This window comes from Podarcis cretensis (assembly GCF_951804945.1).
Source record: "Podarcis cretensis genome assembly, chromosome: 13".
Lineage (NCBI taxonomy): Eukaryota > Metazoa > Chordata > Lepidosauria > Squamata > Lacertidae > Podarcis > Podarcis cretensis.
In genome coordinates this window covers 19,143,306-19,164,672 of record NC_137182.1, presented here as the reverse complement: position 1 = coordinate 19,164,672, position 21,367 = coordinate 19,143,306, and the positions used below count along the sequence as shown (strand labels likewise).

At 46.4% G+C, this 21,367-nt stretch overlaps 1 protein-coding gene across 1 annotated transcript in view; it reads left to right on the top strand.

The window, feature by feature from the left end:
* Positions 1-286: 286 nt before the first annotated feature.
* TRPM4 (transient receptor potential cation channel subfamily M member 4) overlaps positions 287-21,367 on the top strand; it is a 44,547-nt gene continuing 23,466 nt past the window's right edge. Inside the window, exons 1-7 of the mRNA XM_079949299.1 lie at positions 287-455; positions 565-632; positions 6,775-6,952; positions 7,378-7,558; positions 13,449-13,615; positions 16,681-16,858; positions 19,202-19,266. Coding sequence (XP_079805425.1) covers positions 429-455; positions 565-632; positions 6,775-6,952; positions 7,378-7,558; positions 13,449-13,615; positions 16,681-16,858; positions 19,202-19,266 — 864 coding nt within the window. The 5' untranslated portion in view covers positions 287-428. The remainder of the gene's footprint in view (positions 456-564; positions 633-6,774; positions 6,953-7,377; positions 7,559-13,448; positions 13,616-16,680; positions 16,859-19,201; positions 19,267-21,367) is intronic.

The following is a 21,367-nucleotide window of genomic DNA, read 5'->3' as shown; positions in this document are numbered from 1 at the left end:
AACATCAAACTGAAAGAATGCCGGCTCACACATAATTATTTATCTCCATTTCTCAAAACTTGGCTGAATGAGTTGAACCGAACATGCCCGGCGGGAGGGGAGGTGTGATTGTGACGAAAACAAAGAGGACTAAAGGAGTGGCTACCCCTGGAAGCACACATACGCACCCCAATAATTCAAGCATTGCTGTGAAAGTAACTGTGATCAAAATCTGCCCCGGTGAACTCTATACTTCTCTCTGAAGCGTTTTTCCGGTCAAGCAAGTTCCAAGGTAGGGTGGGGTTCTGCCGCCGCCTGTGGGTGGGATCTGAAGCTGTCTCTACCTTGCTCGGTCTTTCAATTACTCATTCCGGGTGAGGTACCAGAGAAAGTGCCTGGAGAAACGCCGGCTGCAACCTGGCAGCGGCTGCGCCCCGTTCTTCCGCTCCATGGCCAATTCTATCAAGAAAGATCAGGTACAGATCCCTCTTCAGACCGTGCCGGTTTTGTGGGCGATCCAAGTTATGGGCCTGGGCTGTTGGTTTTCCATGAGTGTTGTGTCCATAACTCCTGATTTCTCCGTAGGCATGGATCCCCAAACTCTTCAAGAAGAAAGTCTGCACCACGTTTATCGAGCAACCGGGGGAACTTGGGTGAGTGAAGCCTGGTTTGATCGCCCTAGTCAAGATTCAGAATAGGCAACAGTGTGAAACCCCAACTTCCAGCTCCTAGGGTTTGTGTTATTATAACCCTCCCCTTCTCCTGTGCCTCTGCTATGGGTGGGAGAGGGATCTGATTCTATTCTCTTTTAAATGGCAAACTTAGCTGGTTTGCACTTCTGAAACAATATAAAAACAGCAGCACAGCTGTCCTTCAGAATATTCACTTCTCCGAATTTTGCAATGCAGTTTTCTGGCATGTACAAATAAGTGTGTGTGTGTGTGTGTGTGTGTGTGTGTGTGTACACACACTAACAGGTGAATGCCTATGTTAGTGAAAATGACATACTAAAAAATTAGGAGGAACTGCTTTGCAAAAATGAATACTTAGGGGAAATTGCATGGAAGCATGTGTAGCTTGGGAGAAAATTGCACTAAAATTCTGATGAATTGAACATTTGCTCTAAAATGCCGATAAGGAGTTTTAAAAACTGATGTGGAAACTTTTAAAAACTTCTTTCCCCCACAAACTGATGTGCAAACCTAAGACTGGAAAGATGAGAAACTGAAACAGACATATTTACCTACTTCTTGGTCACTCCTATATTGCACTCCTAGCTTATTTTCTGCGTCCTCCCAGCACTGCCAGATATTAGCTGCATCTCTGTGATTCCTCCTGTTCGCATCCTGTTCCCAATCCATTGCGTTTTCTGCCTAACACCTCTCGGCATCAGTTTCCTCCAGTGGTTTCTCTGTGTTAGGATGACCGCTTACACATATCCAAACAACAACCAGAGAGGAAATGTATCTTAAGAGGACCCAAATCTGCATTAAATTGGCACATAATTTGTGTATGACAGTTTTTTAAGTTTAGAAGTTTAGATTGCTACACTTTAAATACAAATGCAGGGATGGGGAAGGGGAATGGGGCCAGGTGACCTGAGTGCTTGCTTGCTGCACTATCTAGATCAGCCTTTCTCAACCTGTGGGGCCCCAGATGTTGTTGGACTACAACTCCCATCATCCCTGAGCTCTGGCCTTGCTAGCTAGGGGTGATGGGAGTTGTAGTTCAACAACATCTGGGGACCCACAGGTTGAGAAAGGCTGATCTAGGTGCTGCTAAGTACTGTATTTTTCGCTCTGTTAGACGCACCAGACCACAAGATGCATCTAGTTTTTGGAGGAGGAAAACAAGAAAAAAAGTATTCTGAATTTCAGAAGCCAGAACAGCAAGAGGGATCGCTGCGCAGTGAAAGCAGCAATCCCTCTTGCTGTTCTGGCGTCTGTGATAGCTGTGCAGCCTGCATTCGCTCCATAAGATGCACACACATTTCCCATTACTTTTTAGGAGGGAAAAAGTGAGTCTTATAGAGCAAATAATATGGTAATGATGGTTAGCTTCAAGGCCCTTGCTGTCCCTTTGTATAGTTCTTTGTTTTTAATTCAGACTTGGATCAGGTAGCCTTTCCAAGAGAGGACTGCGGCCTGTAAAGTGGGACACATGGCAACGCCACTGTATACATGTGTGTGTGTATACGTATGTTGTTGTTGTTTAGTCGTTTAGTCGTGTCCGACTCTTCGTGACCCCATGGACCAGTGTATACGTATGCATACACCGATTTCCATCATCTCTCCCCTTTACACACACACACACACACACACACACACACACATTTTACAAACGAAAACTGGGAAACTCATCTCTACTTGCAACCTTGCAACTCTCATTCCAAGGAACTGTGGCTGTGCTGCACACCGTTACCACACACAGCCTGTTAACAGCTTGCTTAAAAATGTAGCCTCCTCTGCAATCGTGCTGGTATTGATTCCTGAAGAAGGGCGTGTGTTAGTAAACGGATTAGTAGACTCCTTGGTGCCACCAGAACAGGACTTTGGAGCAGGAGGCCAGGAGGTGATATTACCTTCGAAAAGTTGTGATGAGTGCCTAGAGTCACACCCACATTGCACATTTAAAGCATTCTTAATGTCATTTTAGCTGTCATGGCTCTCATGCACAGCTGCCTAATAATAATAATAATAATAATAATAATAATAATAATAATGGGAAATGCAGTTTGTTAAGCATGCTGGGAATCGTAGTTCCGTTTATTTTTTTTGTTGGCATCTATCTGTTTTGAGAGAGGGACGCGGGTGGCGCTGTGGGTTAAACCACAGAGCCTAGGACTTGCCGATCAGAAGGTCGGCAGTTCGAATCCCCACGACGGGGTGCGCTCCCGTTGTTTGGTCCCAGCTCCTGCCAACCTAGCAGTTCGAAAGCACCTCAAAGTGCAAGTAGATAAATAGGCACCGCTTCGGCGGGAAGGTAAACGGCATTTCCGTGCGCTGCTCTGGTTCGCCAGAAGCGGCTTAGTCATGCTGGCCACATGACCCGGAAGCTGTACGCTGGCTCCCTCGGCCAATAAAGCGAGATGAGCGCCGCAACCCCAGAGTCGGCCACGACTGGACCTAATGGTCAGGGGTCCCTTTGCCTTTTATCTATCTCGAGAGATAATTGAGTCAGCCTCTGGGGGTGAAGTCAAACAGCTGCATGAGCAGGACCCAAGTGACCTCCCTGGGACGTGTGTATGGAGCTCCTGGGCTGCCCAGACGACAAGACCCCCCTCTCAGCCTCGCTATGTGGTCCAAAGGAAAGCAGCGCAATACATTTGGCACCAGCTTAGTTGCAGGCGTACAAGGCCCCATCCAACCATCTTAGGGACTCCACTTCAGATTTGGGTAGGGTTTACTCCTTAGACTTTTCTTCTCCAAACGATTATCCTGCAAGGAAGTGAAGGTTTAGGATCAGAGTATTCCTTCTCCTCGATGGGGTACCTTCCTATGTGGGCAAGCCCCTCACTTCCCTCTGCAGCTTGTCTCCTAATAACCCTCAGCATACTACAGTTCCCAGGATTCTTGGCAGAGGGAGCCATGGCTGTTAAAGTGGGCATCAGAGCGCTTTAAATATATGCTGCAGACGTGACCTAAGACTATTAAGTCCACAGTAAGAAAAGTGAATAAATTTGATTATAATTGGAATATTGTTGTTTAATAATGATATTGGAAAGCTGCTACATTCAGATACAAGGAAACTCAGAAGGGAGGGACTGGAGGAAGTCAATTAATATGTTCATAAAGTTGGGTTTTAAAAACAATTAAGTTCGTTTTTATTGTTTGTTTGTTTGCTTGCTTGCTTTTCCTTTGATGTTTTTTCTTGTGTTTGTTCTGGTTTGCACTTCGGTTGTGCAATGTTTGTTGCAATATTTGTTATAATTGTGGAAAATTTAATAAAAATTATTGAAGGGGGAAAAAAGACTACAGTGGTACCTCATGTTAAGCACTTTATTTGTTTGGGAGGTCCGTACTTAATCTGAAACTGTTCTTAACCTGAAGCACCACTTTAGCTAATGGGGCCTGCTGCTGCTGCCGCGCCGCCAGAGCCCGATTTCTGTTCTCATCCTGAAGCAAAGTTCTTAACCTGAAGCACTATTTCTGGGTTAGCAGAGTCTGTAACCTGAAGCATATGTAACCTGAAGCGTATGTAACCTGAGGTACCACTGTCTTAAGTCCAGAGTCTAAAATGACCGACTTGCACTAGTGGTGCAAGTAATTTGATCGCAAGAGTTTCCTTTTTTCATAAGTTATGTTGTTGGCTCTGTTTGTGTCCACTGCAGAACTGTATCAACTCAAAACACATTTTTCTATTTTCGGTGTCTCAGTACACTATGAGCTGGCTTGAGGCGAAGTGGTACAGGTGAGCACCGTGCATTTAAGCTAGGAAATACCTAATTTGCCTAGGCACACAGCCTAGATCTGATACTATTTGCACTCAAAAGCATTAAACAAGCAAACTTCTCCTACAATGTTGTTATAGGTAACAGTTCAATGTGATTCTCGCCAATGGGTGAGAATGAAAGGCTGCACATGACTGGAGAACTTAGTGTTCGTGTACATGAAAATGCACGTGTGCGCGAAAGACAAGATATATCAGGTCCCCACACAAGGTACCTAAGTCCCCCAGGCATTTCCTTGGTAATGGATGAGAGCCAATAAACTGAAGCTCAAGCCAGATAAGGCAGGAGACACTGTTGGTGGGTGGTTCCCTAGATCAGATGAATAGGAAGGTTGCCTGGTATTGATGGGGTTGCTATCCCTCTGAAGGAGCAGGTATGCAGCTTGGAGTACTTCTGAATCCATTGCTGTCCAGAAGGCCTTGGTCATGGGTAGGCAAACTAAGGCCCGGGGGCCGCATCCGGCCCAATAGCCTTCTAAATCCGGCCTGCGGACGGTCCGGGGATCAGCGTGTTTTTACATGAGTAGACTGTGTCCTTTTATTTAAAATGCATCTCTGGGTTATTTTTAGGGCCTGCCTGGTGTTTTTACATGAGTAGAATGTGTCCTTTTATCTAAAATGCATCTCTGGGTTATTTGTGGGGCCTGCCTGGTGTTTTTACATGAGTAGAATGTGTCCTTTTATTTAAAATGCATCTCTGGGTTATTTGTGGGGCATAGGGAATTTGTTTATTATTATTTTTTTCAAAATATAGTCCGGCCCCCCACGAGGTCTGAGTGACATTGGACCCGCCCCCTGCTGAAAAAGTTTGCTGACGCCTGGCCTTGGTGGTGGGAGGTGCCTTTCATCAGCTTTGGCTAGTGGTCCAGCTGCACCCCTATCTGGACTACAATAGCCTTACTTCTGTCATCTATGCTCTTATATCCTCTAGGCCAAATTACTGCACCACATTATACGTGGGGCTGCCTCTGAAGACAGTGTGGAAACTAAAGTTGACAGAATACAGTGGTACCTTGGTTCTCGAATGGCTTGGCTCCCAAACAAATTGGCTCCCGAATGCCGCAAACTCGAAAGTGAGTGTTCCGGTTTGCGAACGCCATTCGGAAGCCAAACATCAGAAGCGGCTTCCGGTTGAGCGCAGGAAGCTCCTGCAGCCAATCAGAAGCTGTGCCTTGGTTTTCGAACCGTTTCGGGAGTTGAATGGACTCCTGGAACGGATTAAGTTCGAGAACCAAAGTATAATACCACTGTATACAGTACAACTTGTAGACTTAACATACAGAATAAGGGAACAAGAAGGGCATATGTTTAAAAAAGATTGGATAACATTTATTGAGTATATGGGAAATAATTGTGTACAGCTGAAAACGTTGGCAGCTTTAAGATAAATTCAACAGTGTAAATAAATTTTGATGGATGCAATAATGAATACAGTGGTACCTTGGGTTAAGTACTTAATTCGTTCCGGAAGTCCGTTCTTAACCTGAAACTGTTCTTAACCTGAAGACCACTTTAGCCAATGGGGCCTCTTGCTGCCGCCGTGCCGCTGGAGCACGATTTCTGTTCTCATCCTGAAGCAAAGTTCTTAACCTGAGGTACTATTTCTGGGTTAGCGGAGTCTGTAACCTGAAGTGTCTGTAACCTGAAGCGTATGTTACCCGAGGTACCACTGTACTGAATGGTATAGTTTTTGTAAAATATGCAGGGATTTATGATATGTAAAATGAACAATGGAAAGAGAAAAGGGGAAGTCATTGATATCTTAAGAACTTCATCTGGTGCAGAATTCAGAGGCGACCTGAGAGCAGGGCCTTTTCTGCGGTGGCTTCCCGCTTACGGAATACTCTCCTCAGGGAGGCTCACCTGGCTCCTTTTCTTACATAATCTTAGGCGCCAGGCAAAAACATTCCTCTTCCCCCAGGCCTTTGGCTAATTAAACAATCAACATCCTGTAACTGGGAGAGTATTGTTTTTGTTTGTTACTATGGTACGTGTTTTTGTGTTTTGATTTTGTAAACTGCCCCGTGGACCTCAGATTTTGTACAAAACTTGGAAAAGTGTGAATTTTGAAGGATGGCTGTTGTTGTTTTTTTTAGTTCTCTTAGTGTTTCGGAAACTGCAAATTCGATAGATTTGCATTTAAAAGCAAACGGAGTTGCTCCACCATCCCTAACTCCACACGTACATTTTATATATATACATATACTTTTTTCTCAGCTGCCGGGGCCTTCTTGACCCAAGGTGTGGACCCAAAGGAGAACAGTCTTTTGTCTATGCCCCCCCCCCGAAAAAACTTAGGGGTAAACTCTTTTTCAGATCTCTCCTCTGTGCTTTCCCGTTCCGTAGGGGTCCTTGTTTGTGCCAATGCGGCAGCCCTCGCAGCAAGCACATCGCTGTAGCCACGGAAGACGCCTTTGGAGCAGCCATTGTCAGCAAATGGGACTCAGCCCAGCACACAACAGAGGGTCCTACCGATGCCTATGGCGAGGTGAAGTTTGTGGGCACCGGCCGCAGACCCAGCAAGGTAAGGTTTTTCCTGGAAGGGGGTAGATTGTGGAGGTGGCAGAGTTATGAGCGAAGATAACAACAACAACAACAACAACAACAACAATAACAATATATTTATACCCTGCCCACCTGGCTGGGTTTCCCCAGCCACTCTGGGCGGCTTCCAACAATAGTCTATTAAACATTAAAAGCTTACCTAAACAGGGTTGCCTTCAGATGTCTTCTAAAAGTCTGGTAGTTGTTTTTCTCTTTGACATCTGGTGGGAGGGTGTTCCACAGGGCGGGTGCCACTACCGAGAAGGCCCTCTGCCTGGTTCCCAGTAACTTGGCTTCTAGCAGCAAGGGAACCGCCAGAAGGCCCTCGGAGCTGGACCTCAGTGTCTGGGCAGAACGATGGGGGTGGAGATCTTGAGGCTGACATTCTCACTCTTCCCACTGCAGTTCATTCGCCTGTCTGACACGTCTGACCCCGCTGCTGCTTACGGCCTGGTAATGCACCACTGGAAAATCCCGCGCCCCAACCTGGTCGTATCAGTGGTAGGGGGCGAAGGCGAGGTACGGGTGAGGGCCTGGCTTAAGGATGTGCTGAGAAAAGGGCTCGTCAAAGCTGCCCAGAGCACAGGTAAGGACCACCCTGTGGCCTGTTTTCATTCCACACCTTTGCGCTTTCATCGCTGGTGTTTCAGACTCATGTGATCAAAACACTGCACTGGGGCCGGTGTGATTCCTGGTCCTGCTGATACTCTGTACCATGAGAAGGCAAACTAAGGCCCGGGGGCCGGATCTGGCCAAATCCCCTTCTAAATCCGGCCAGCAGATGGACCAGGAATCAGCGTGTTTTTACATGAGTAGAATGTGTGCTTTTATTTAAAATGCATCATTGGGTTATTTGTGGAGCATAGGAATTCGTTCATCCCCCCCCAAAAAAAAAATATAGTCAGGCCCCCCACAAGGTCTGAGGAACAGTGGACCAGCCCCTGCTCTGTACTCTATATAAAACTAAAAAAATATTAAGGGAATCATTGATATTAGTAAAGAAACAGCGATTTGGATGCGCTATAAACATGCAACACCAGGTGGCGCCAGAGGGCAGGAAATTTTAAAACACGCTTTTCCATAGGGATTTCTTTCTTTTGTTATAACAATCCAGTGGGGGTATGCGTACCACTAAACATTTCGTGAATCTGACGTAGTGGCGTGCATATTCCTAAACATTTTTGTCGACATGCTTTCTGTGAAGAAGTAAAGCTGCTTGCACCCGCAGGAGCAGGCTTCTTAGGACCCGGCGTGCTCGTCTATGCCATTTCTGTTGCCTCCCACAGCAGCAACAGCAAAGGCAGGAGGAGAAGGAGGGGGGAAAGTGCAGCCCGGGCTTCCTTGCTGCTACAGGAACCAATCGCAAAGCAGAGCCTTCCTAGCTGCACACTGCTAGCTCCTGCCCCCTTCCCTCAAGACCCATTTGTGCTTGGAAAACACCGCAGGGCTGTCCTGAAAGCACTGAGAAGACGTAGCTATAGCCGTATTTTTAAAAGATAGCTTAAAAGATGCAGTGCCGGTTTCCCGCACAGTTTCCCCCTCCCATGCATGCAACAAAACGTCGTGGGAAAAGGCAAGGCTCTCGTGCTGTTTTTGCACGTGGGTCTTATTAGAGTTTTGACAGCTGCGGCCCTGCGTGCATTATATGTGAGCTGTCAGCTGTGTATATGAGGTAATGCATGTCCTTTGTGTCAGCATCGCCCTTGAGCCAGTGTAACCAACTGGACTCATGCACTTCAACCCCGACTGGGCTAGGCGAGCTGGGTAGCACTTCCAGAGACCACCAGGTCAAAGTGCTGTGGACTCACAGCTTAGAGTTGTGAGCACCGGATTAACTTCCACAATACAGTCGTCGCACAGCAGAGTATAGCAGAGTCTGGCAGTGTATAAACAACTCAGAGAGCAGCTCTGTAGAATATCTTCTTTTATTCTATAACTACAACTATAATACAAAACTATATACAGAGCTAAATAGGTCTAAGCATAAATGAATGCTGCACTGAGTGTCTGCAGCTGCTCTTAGCAGCAACCTTATCTCTACACACGATCTCTAACACTCAGTCTCTCTCTCTCCAACACACTGACTGACTGACTGACTGACTGACTGACTGACTGACTGACTTGGTGCTGGAGCTGAATAAGTAGAAAGCAGAACACTGCTCCTCCTCTCTGGAGAATCAGCAGACTCGTCACGAGATTCTTGGATATGGGAGGGGTGAAATCTCCTCACTTTGTACTTTTGTTCCTTTGCTGTATTTATTTTCCCTGATTTGAGCTATAAAATGGTGTTTAGAGTACCCCTAAACATTTTTTTTTAATTTTTTTAAAGCACTGTAACAATCTAATTTCTGACTTATTTATAGCGGGTCCCCCCCCCCCCCGCCTGTCTAGATCCAGCCTAGATCAGGCTGCAAAGCTTACTTTTTATATAAAGTAATTGTTGGGGAGGGGCAAAAGGAAAGGGAAAGTTACTTGTTGTGCTGGTGGGTTTCAGGGTGTGGGGCTACATACTCTCCAGCTGTCCCTATTCTCCCAGGATATTCCCAGAATTACAGAATTACACCCTGGCTTCTGATTTGATCCCGGAATGTCCTGGGGATGATCTGGAGCTTGCAGAGGTGTCACTCTTTTGTGCAAAACAGCTGACTTGTGCAGCACCAGAAGACACAAGTCCCAATTTTCATCAGGGGAATGTTGGGCGGTATGGATATATGATTTCCAGGGTAAAATGATTTTATATATATATTCATAGTTCTGTTTGGTACAGTGGTACCTTGGTTCTCAAACTTAATCCGATCCGGAAGACCGTTCCAAAACCAAAGCGTTCCAAAACCAAGGCGCCCTTTCCCATAGAAAGTAATGCAAAAAAATGGATTAATCCGTTCCAGACTTTAAGAAACAACCCCTAAAACAGCAATTTAACATGAATTTTACCATCTAACCAGACCATTGATCCGTAAAATGAAAGCAATAAACAATGTACTGCAGTCACACAATCAATCAGTCAGTAGCTGAACTGGGTTCCACATAGTAACACACCAAAAAGAGCCACAAAAACGCAAAATAAATACAGTGGTGCCTTGGGTTACGGACTTAATTCGTTCTGGAGGTCTGTTCATAACCCAAAACCATTCTTAACCTGAGCCACACTTTCGCTAATGGAGCCTCCCGCTACCGCCGCACCGCCAGTGCGCAATTTCTGTTCTCATTCTGAGGCAAAGTTCTTAACCCGAGGTACTACTTCTGAGTTAGTGGAGTTTGTAAACCGAAGTGTTTGTAACCCAAAGCGTTTATAATAAATAATATTAATAAATTTTTATTTATACCTCGCCCTCCCTGGCCAGAGCCGAGCTCAGGGCGGCTAACACCAATAAAATTACAATAAAACACAATAGGGGAAAACAAACAAACAAACAAACAAAAAACCAGTTTATTAAAATACGGGTTAAAATACAATTTAAAATGCAGCCTCATTTTAGTAGTAGCCCATAAATCAAAACCATAAGGGGAGGGAAACATAAGGGTCAGACTGAGTCCAAACCAAAGGCCAGGCGGAACAGCTCTGTCTTGCAGGTCCTGCAGAAAGATGTCAAGTCCCACAGGGCCCTAGTCTCTTGTGACAGAGCGTTCCACAAAGTCTGGGCTAGTACTGAAAAGGCCCTGGCCCTAGTTGCGTTTATAACCTGAGGTACCACTGTAACAAAAACAGACACACCTCAGCATAACGCTCAAAACAGAACTGTGGCACTCAAAACGGATGTGTGGCACTCAAATCGGAAGCGTAACACTTAAAACAGAGCACGTTTGGCTTCCGATAAAAGTTTGCAAACCGGAACACTTACTTCCGGGTTTGCAGTGTTTGGGTTCCAAGTTGTTTGAGTACCAAGGCGTTTGAGGACCAAGGTCCTACTGTACTTGGGGTGTACTTTGGAGGCGGTATGTGTTTCCGCGGCTGCAGAAGTGCGCTCAAACAGGAAGTTGCTTTTGTACATTTCACAAGGAGGAGAGACCTGCCTGCATTGTGGAAGGCGTGATTATTGCAAAGAAAGCTTGCGTGCATGACTGAAGGAGAAGGAAGCGACAGCTGCTGCTTCCAGAAGGGTGTTTTGTGTGCTTTTCTTATTCTTATTCCTGCCGGTGTTTATGTTTGAGAAGGAGTGCTGTTTTGGGGTGTGTTTATAGCAGCATTTGTGAGTGTACTGCATGCACTCTGCATGGGCGTAGTTATTGAGAGAGAGGGAGAGAGGGCCTGGGTACACAGTAGGACATTCTCAGCCTGGCTTGAGTGCATTTAATTTGTGAGATAGTCAGTTTATGTATGGGTCACAGGGTTGATCTTTGTCCAATAGGTGTGTCTCAAGTGAAACAATTGAGTTCCTCTGTCTTTTGTGGTCAGTTGTCAAATATAACAACTGGTTACACCTGTTAGCAAGGGGGTGGCCTAGGGGCAGGCAGCATAACGGCTGCTTTCAATGGTCCCAGGCAAGCACACCACCTTTCAATATTTAAATAAATATTGATCAAATGTGTAATGAATATTGAAAAATATATTTTAATAATAATAATATGCACAGAGATGGAAAGCAAATGTAGCTGCAACCAAGGAAGAGTGGCAGACAAAACTGATGGAGTATGCAGAAACGGCAACACTTGCCAGAAGAATAAGAAACCAAGAAGAGATAATAATAATAATAATATATTATTTATAACCCACCCATCTGGCTGGGCAGCTCCCAACAGAATATTAAAAACACAATAAAACATCAAACATTAAAAACTTCCCTAAACAGGGCTGCCATCAGATGTCTTCTAAAAGTCAGATAGTTCTTTGTTTCCTTCACATCTGAAGGGAGGGTGTTCCACAGGGCAGGTGCCACTACTGAGAAGGCCCTCTGCCTGGTTCCCTGTAACCTCACTTCTCGCAGTGAGGGAACAGCCACAAGGCCCTCGGAGCTGGACCTCAGTGTCCGGGCTGAACAATGGGGGGAATTTTGTGGGCTGTTTGAGGAACTATTGTAAATTGTTAGCTGTCAGGGACTGGGCAGAGGAGGAGGAAGGGTGGAGACCCCCTCCCCATCCTGACCCAGGGAGGAGGAAGAGGAAGACAGTGTAGATTTACAACAGGGGTTTGCAGGAGGTCGCAGCTCAGAGGCAGATGAGGGGGAAAGGTGGGGAAATCCTGGGAGAGCCGAAACAGCTCCTGGCTGACATGTTGTCATTAGAAAGCATTCCAGGCCCTCCATCTCCCAGAACCAGGCGAGCTCAAAGACGGAGGGCATGTTGCAGCACCCATAGAAGGTGATGGATTAGTAAGTGAGAGAGACGGGGGGGGGGGGGATTCCCTTGGGACAACGCCATTATCCAAGAGCAGGCATAGGCAAACTTCGGCCCTCCAGATGTTTTGGGACTACAATTCCCACCATCCCTGACCACTGGTCCTGTTAGCTAGGGATGATGGGAATTGTAGTCCCAAACATCTGGCGGGCCGGAGTTTGCCTGTGCCTGTCCAAGAGGCTCTGTTCTATAACCTCTCTCTGTAAAAGGACTGTAAGAAACTTTTCCTTGTCTTTATACTTTCCTGGGCAAGCAGCTGGGAGCTGCCGACATTAGCAGGATTAATATAAAAACGTGCCGTAAGAATTAATTTAAGGGGAATATCAATAATTAAATTCATCTGGATATGCAGTAATAAAGGATAAAACATAAGTAAGCAAAGAAGGGGGGAGGGGAGCCGATTTAAGGATTTGTTTATTTTTATTGGATATTTTTTTTAATTGTTTGTTTGTTTGTTTATTTAATTATTTATTCTTTTCAAGTTTGCATTTCACTAATTTTACAATCATTTTGACATTTCAGAACTTGACTTCCTTCCCCCTCTTACAGCAGTTCCTTAAATTTGTCTTTAATAACTTATGCACATCCAAATTAACCCAATTTACTAATTTAGTCATCTTCTCTAAATATATACTTTTATAAAACTGCAGGTTATTACAATAATCCTGCCAATGTTTTTATCTGTTTATAATTTATCTGTAAATACTCAATAAACCATTTCCATTCTTTTGTAAAAAATAATAATTGTTATCTTGATTTCTTATTCTTCCGGCAAGTTTCTCCATTTCTGCATATTCCATAAGTTTTTGTGTCCATTCTTCCTTTGCTGGGACTTCTGCTTCTTTCCATTTTGGGGCAAGTAACATTCTTGCCGCTATAGTAGCATACATGAATTAGTTCCTATACATTTTAGGTAGTTCTGTCCCTACAATTCCCAAATTATAGGGACAGATATGCAATTTTGGATATGTAATTTTGTGTAGAATTATTTGTAAAATGGCAAAATGAAAAATAATTGATGATGATGATGATGATGATGATGATGATGATAATGTTTTATTTCCAAGACCATACTTTATTTTTATTTTTTGGTAACACACGCCACTTTTGTAACGCACACACACTCTGCCGCTTCTACACAGGTGCCTGGATTATGACTGGTGGACTCCAAGCTGGCGTCGGACGCCATGTTGGGGAAGCTGTGAGGGACCATACGACCGCTAGTTCTAACCCCAGCACCCATGTGGTGGCGATGGGCATTGCTCCGTGGGGCATCGTCGAGCAGCGCCAATGTCTTGTGAACCCCAAGGTATTGGAGAGGGGGGTGACAGAGAAGACCGCAAATGGGTACAGAGGTGATGGGATGGGCATGGAAGACACAGCAGGTTATTTCGGTCTTTCTGTCAGGGCGGGGGGGTGGGGTCAAGAGCAGGTCAGCATGGTGTCAGTGAACTCTCTTTATTCAAAGAAATGAAATCAGCTCAGGAGGATAGGTCTTGTGAGCACAGCAACTCTTCCCAGTCAATCTTGCCCAAATGAGGCAAGTACAGTGGTGCCTCGCAAGACGAAATTAATCCATTCCACGAGTCTCTTCGTCTAGTGGTTTTTTTGTCTTGCGAAGCAAGCCCATTGACGGCTTAGCGGATTAGCGCTATTAGCGCTATTAGTGGCTTTTAGCGGCTTATCGGCTTAGTGGATAAGCAGATAAGCGGCTTAGCGGCTTAGAAAAAAGGGGGGGGAAAGAAAAAAAAACCCGCAGGAACTCGCAAGACATTTTCGTCTTGCGAAGCAAGCCCATAGGAAATTCGTTTTGCGAAGCACCTCCAAAACGGAAAACCCTTTCGTCTAGCGGGTTTTCCGTCTTGCGAGGCATTAGTCTTGTGGGGCACCACTGTACCGTGTTTTTCGCTCTATAAGCATAGCTGTCAACCGTCCCTTATTTGGCGGGGAACTCCCTTATCCCATCGCCGTGTCCCGCTGCTGTCCCTTATTGATGATGTCCCTTAAATTTCCCGGGTTTCAAAGGAAGCAGCTCCTCTCCCTCCCTCCCTGCCAGCCAGGGAGGAGGGAGGCTCCAACTGTGTTGCTTGGCTGCCCAGCCCACCCCCCTCCGGCCTCCTCTCACCAGCCTCAGCCCCCGGGAGCCCCTCCCTGCTGGGACTGGCGGGAGCCTTGGGCCCTTCCGCCGCCATCCTCCTCGCGGCCGACGAACTGAGCATCTCTGCCTGGAACCTCCCCTCTGCCCATTGCCACCACTAGGCCGTACTGCGGCTGCACCGCTGAAGGACCTGGATGAGATGGGCAGCCTGGCGCGGCCTATGAATTGCTGAGGAGCCTTGAGAGGAGAGCGAGGGCAACCACAGAGAAAGCAGTTCAGAGAGAGGAGGAGGAGGAGGCGGAGGCGCAGGCGCGGACAGGTGTTCCAAGGGTGAACCATAGAGGGGGAAAGCGGAGAAAGGACCGCAAGCACTTCTCCCATAGATTTGTAGTGGTAGACTAGCATAGATGGTCTGATTTGCAGGTTTACTTTGGGCGCTATTCCCCCCCCCTCCTCCTGCCCCGCCTGATGGAACTGAGAGCTGCAGATGGAGCACAAGAGAAAAGATACGGAACTGCAGCAACATCTTTGTAGCTTGGACTTCGTTTTGCGCTAAAAGTGGTTGCTGCTTGTAGTTATTTAATTGCAGTGTTTCATCAGTTGGTGTCTTGAGCAGCAACCGCTGGAAACGAAGGGCTAAAAACCAGTGCTGCTCTCCAAAATGATCTGGTCCCTTTTAACTTCGTATTTCAGCTGGCTGTCTAAAACCCCTTATTTTGGCTGCTGATCCCTTATTTTCGAGGCTGCTGGTCCCTTATTTTCAAATCTGTAACTTGACAGCTATGTGTATAAGACGCACCCAACCATAAGACACACCTAGTTTTAGAGGAGGAGAACAAGAAAAAAAATATTCTCTCCCTCGCAGCGCAGTGAAAGCAGTGATCCCTCTTGTTGTTCTGGCTTCTGGGATAGCTGTGCCAAGCCTCTTCAGGCCAGGGGGTGCATTCCTCCCGTTGCCCTGAAGAGGCTTCGCGCGGCTATCCCTGAAGCCAGGAGAGCAAGAGGGATTGGTGCGCCCTCCTGGCTTCAGCGAAAGCTGTGCAGCCTGCATTCACTCCATAAGACACACGCACATTTCCCCTTACTTTTTAGGAGGGGAAAGGTGCGTCTTACAGAGCGAAAAATACGGTAGTCAGGAGTGAAGGTCACCACCTTCCCACAGGTACCCAAGTCTCCTCCCTCCCTGGGTCCCTTCCGAGCAATCTGAGACTACCATGGCTTGTCTGTCTTTGCTCTGTCCTCTTCACACCTCTTTGGGTTCTGGGATGCCAGCAAAGAGGGGAGCTGGGCTGGGACTCCCTTGCTTCTTCACCAGCCGGCCTCTTCTCTGCATCTTGGCCAGCCTCTGCGTCTGCTTCTGGACTGCTCTCTGCCACAGGCTCTGCCTGCTCACTAAACCCTGTTACCTCTTCAGCTTCCGACACCTCTCCTGCTCCCAGTCTTCTCCCTCTTCTTCCTCTGACCACATATCATCACCCCATCACCAACCCCCGGCTCTGGGCCTTCTTCTCTTGGGGGTTCCCCAGCTGGTGCCTCCCACTGCTCCTCTGCATCCAACTATTATATTAATAAAAAATTATTATTTATACCTCACCCATCTGGCTGGGTCTTCCCAGCCGCTTTGGGTGGCTCCCAACAGAATATTAAAAACACAATAAAGCATCAGACATTAAAAACTTCCCTAAACGGGGCTGCTTTCAAATGTCTTATAAAAGTCAGATAGTTGTTTATTTTCTTGACATCTGGTGGGAGGGCATTCCACAGGACGGGCGCCACCACCAAGAAGGCCCTCTGCCTGGTTCCCTGTAACCCCACAGTGAGGGAACAACCAGAAGGCCCTCAGCGCTGGACCTCAGTGTTCGGGCTGAACGATGGGAGTGGAGACGCTCCTTCAGGTATATTGGGCTGAGGCTGTTTAGGGCAGGCATAGGAAAACTTGGGCCTTCAGATGTTTTGGGACTACAACTCCCATCATCCCTAGCTAACAGGACCAGTGGTCAGGGATGGCGGGAGTTGTAGTCTCAAAATATCTGGAGAGCCGTGTTTGCCTATGCCTGGTTTCGGACTTGAAAAGTCAGCACCAACACTTTGAATTGTTCCCGGAAATGTACTGGGAGCCAGTGTAGGTCTTTCAGGAAAGGAGTTTTGTGGTCTCGGCAGCCACTCCCAGTCGCCAGTCTAGCTGCCGGATTCTGGATTAATTGTAGTTTCCGGGTCACTTTCAAAGTCCCTGGCACTTTCCTTCATTTGCTCCCTGTTTTTCCCTCCTTCTGCAGGGTTTGTTCCCAGCACTTTATCCCAGGACGGTTCCTTCTGCCCCTTACTGCCCTCTGGATGCCAACCACTCTGCCTTCTTCTTGGTGGACAACGGGACGCAGGGCAGGGTGGGCGGCGAGGCCTCCTTCCGTGCCCGCCTAGAACGCTACATTGCCCAGCAGAAAGTGGGAGCTGGCGGTAAGACACTTTCCCTGGACGCAAGGATTGCATTTCCTTGGCTTACCTTGGGGCGGGTGGCAACTTCCTCTGCCTCAAAAGAGGAATTGCATCAGGAGCTGGGGGGAGAGGGTTATTTCTTTCAAGAAAAGGAAGTTAATGTTTGCATATGATGCTGCATTTGTACAGTTGCAGATTTAGAAGTGATTTCTGTAATTTAAATTTAAACTCATAGATAGTCTATCTGAAAAAATAAACCGAGAATTGAATTTTTATCAAAATGGGAGGCCTTCAGAACATATCTTAAACAAAATTATACCGTGTTAAAATCTGTAGCAGCTTTTGAGTGATCCCAGCAGTTTTTATTCATTGCTTATATAAATATAAACATTTATAAATTGTGAAAATGTTAACATAAAAAATAGTGTTTCGATATGGCAGTAAATCTATGTAAAAAGAATTAAGGAATAAATGGGAAGTCGGGTATAAAAGATAATGAGATTTTTTTACTTTTATTGTAGCATGAAATTGTAATCATAAATTGTTGTCAAAATTTTTATCTTAATAACAGATTGTGGAAATTTCATTTTCTTTCCTTTTCCCTCCCCTCTTAAGTTGTACCCCCTTTTCAATATTGTTCCCCTTTTTTTGTATGTAGTAAGCATGGAAATAAAATAAAATTAAAAAAATACAATACATTGGGATGTGTGTAATGCTGGTCCTACTCAGAGCAGACCAATTGAAATTCTGTTTAATAATAATAATAATAATTTAATATTTACCGGTATACCCCACCCATCTGGCTGGGTTCCCCAGCCACTCTGGGCGGCTTCCAACAGAAGATTAAAAATACATTAAAACATCAGTCATTAAAAACTTCCCTAAACAGGGCTGCCTTCAGATGTCTTCTAAACGTCAGATAGTTTATTCAGGTTCCTGCCCCAGGTGTCCTCAGCTGCACCGCTTATTACCACTGCTTCTGTTTTATGTTAGCCTAGTGACAACAGTAGTGAGCTTTTTCAGAGACACGGTCCTTTGCAGAGGGAAAGCCCTCGTATAAATGAGCCAAGCAGTGCCAGACCTGGTGGTGGGAGGGTTTGGTGCAGTGCCTCCTTAGGAAAAAGACCTGTCTCCCACATCCCTGGGGGTGAGGCCTGATTTTTCTCTGACTTGGCAAACCTGTTCTATATTCCTTCAGCCCATAAATGACGGAATGTTTTCTTGAGCAAACTACTTTGTCAGCTCAGGAGTGGGCTGAAGATAAGAAGGACCTTACTCTCTAACGTCAAAGTTTCTACACGGAGGATGTTGCTGTTACAGTGGTGCCTCGCAAGACGAAAATAATCCGTTCCGCGAGTCTCTTCGTCTAGCGGTTTTTTTGTCTTGCGAAGCATCCCTATTAGCGGATTAGCGCTATTAGCGGCTATTAGCGGCTTAGCGGCTTAGAAAAAGGGGGGGGAGGGGAAAAACTCGCAAGACTCGCAAGACATTTTCGTCTTGCGAAGCAAGCCCATAGGGAAATTCGTCTTGCGAAGCGCCTCGAAAAACGGAAAACCCTTTCGTCTAGCGGGTTTTTCGTCTTTGCGAGGCATTCGTCTTGCGGGGCACCACTGTATTCGTATTGGAGTAATAGTCAGTTTGTGTCCCCCCCCATCTGTTGTCTGAAATAGCAGCATTCAGGCACAGTATTGCCACCGTAGCGAGGCCAGAGTTTGCTGCCTCATTAACTAATACAGTGGTACCTCGGTTGTCGAACGTAATCCGTTCCAGAAGACTGTTCGTCTCCGAAACGTTCGACAACCGAGGCGCAATGGGTTGCCGGCAAAGGGAATGGAGAAAATTGAGAAACGCACCTCAGAAGCCGTTCGACTTCTGAGGCGCGTTTGAAAACGGAAGCATTCACTTCTGGGTTTTCAGCGTGCGAAAACCAAAACGTTTGGCTTCTGAGACGCTCGAAAACTGAGGTACCACTGTACGCATTTACAGTGGACACTCGGGTCGTGAACATGGTCTGTGCGGGATGCACATTCGCAACCTGCAGCGTTCGCAACCCGCATCTGCGCATGCATGGGTTGCGATTTAGTGCTTCTGCGCATGCGCGACCGCCGAAACCCGGAAGTAACCCGTTCCAGTACTTCCAGGTTTTGGCGGGTCCGTAACCCGAAAAAACACAACCTGAAGCATCTGTAACCCCGAGGTATGACTGTACCCGAAATTCTGTGGCTGCTACACTTCCAGTCCCCTGGCCAGCTTCCCCTGTGATAGATTTCCGTCCTGGTATCCCAAAATATTGGTCCCTTGTTTTGCCCTGTATCATTAGGTTTCTCTTGTGTAATTTCCTTATCTCACTGCTGCTGCCTGCAGGTGCTGGGAGTATTGAGATTCCTGTGTTGCTGCTTCTCATCAGTGGGGACTCAGCTATGTTCAAGGTAATGGGCGTGAGAGCTTGTGAAGGGAAGTGGGACGGGGCGAGGGTTGCATACCCCTCAACTGTCCTGGGAAAAACAGGACACCCTGCTTTTTTGCACGAGAGCATGGCAGCCATTTTGGGTGCTGTGATATTGCATTTGGGGGGAAAAAACCTTTTGGGAAGGACCGCAATCTCACACAGGATCACGTGACTCGCCCGGGAGCGTGGCCCGCAAGCTCCATCCTGGCTCTTGGCCTGGACCTGTTGGAGGGTATGGGCTTACGGGAGACACCCAGTCCTAAAAGAAAGAGCTGTTGGGAAGGAGCGACGCAAATGAAGTGGTCGCTGTGAACGTGGTAAAAGGGGCAGTAGGAAGTGAGGTGGACAGACTCGAGGTTTGCCAGATCTATAGCGGAAACTCGGTTGTCGAACGTAATCTGTTCCAGAAGACCGTTCAGCTTCCAAAATGTTCAACAACTGAGGCGCAAAGGGAGAATGTCAATTTCAGTGGTGAAAATGGAAAAACATGCCATGGAAGCCGTTCGACTTCCGAGGCCCGTTCAAAAACGGAAGCGATTACTTATGGGTTTTCAGCGTTTGAAAACCGAAATGTTCAGCTTCCAAGACGCTCAGAAACTGAGGTTCTATTGCATTTTTGCATTTTTTACTAGAACCTCAGGATCTACAAGCCAGGAGCCAGGAGCAAAAGACATAGCTGAAATTTAAAAACCCACCAACCAGGGTGGCTCTGAGCACATTCTGGCCTTAAGAATTTGTTTTCTGTGCAATGACTGAACTGAGCTCACAATCCTTTCACGTCAAAGTCCACTTCCAGTTAGCTTTTTCCGGCTGCATACATTTAAAGCGCATTGTAAAGCACACACCTCTTTGAGGAATCCTGGGAACTATAGTTTGTTATGGGTGCTGAGAACTGTAGCTCTGTGTAGAGTTCCCAGGATTCTTGTGAGGGTGCCCTTCAAATGTACAGGGTGCATGGAGCCTTCATTTCAGCTGCCTAATGTAGGCGCAAAAGTTGTTCTATTGTTAAACAAATGGGAGCCAGAAACCCTTGGCAACGTGCTGCAAATCACCCTTTGTGTATTGATATACACATTGGGGGGGACGGACGACGACTGGTGCCAAAATGTGCATAAAGAAGCATATAACGATAACAACGTCAAAAAATTCATGAAACCAAAATATATTAGGCAAAATTGCATATGAACAGGTGTCTATCAGGAAGTCTTTGAAATAAATCACAAGCTGTTGTGGTACACTGAAGTCAAGATTGGAAATAATAATAATAATAATAATAATAATAATAATAATAATAATTGTATACAGTCATACCTTGGATCCCGAACACCTTGTGAGTCAAACGTTTTGGCTCCTGAATGCCGCAAACCCGGAACTGAGTGTTCAGGTTTGTGAACATTCTTTGGAAGGCAAACGTCCAACATGGGTTCCGATTGGCTACAGGAAACTCCTGCCACCAATCGGAAGCCATGCCTTGGTTGTAGAACATTTTCGGAAGCTGAACAGACTTCCGGAATGGATTCCGTTTGACAACCAAGGTACGACCGTACTGCCTTATATCTGCAAGTCTCAGGGCGGTTCACAGCATAAAATCACAGCATAAAATCACAAAATACATACTGTATTGACCCGAATATAAGCCACACCCGAATATAAGCCGCACTTTTAAAATTGGAGGAGGGACGACAGGAAAAAAGGGGGAAATACCTGAATATAAGCCACTCCATTCCTCGTTGCTCCTGGCTGCATACTGGGGGGGGGGGCGCTTCCTCGTTCTCTCTCCCTTCCCAGCCTTGGGGGAGAGGGCAGGGGGACTATGCGTGGGGCAGGCCCCTCTTTGCCACGCTCCTGGCTGCATACCGTAAGGTCGCGGATATAAGCCGCACTTTAACTTTTCATGGTCACTATTTGCAGGAGGGGAAGTGTGGCTTATATTCAGGCCAGAACGGTAATGAAAATAAAACAAGAACGGAGAAAAGGAAAAACAGAAAGAACCTGAAATATCCCTAGTGACCATTGGCCCAAACAATTTCAGGGCCCCTGGCTTCGTAGGTTCCTGAGGGGCTCATCTTCTGTCTTGTTCT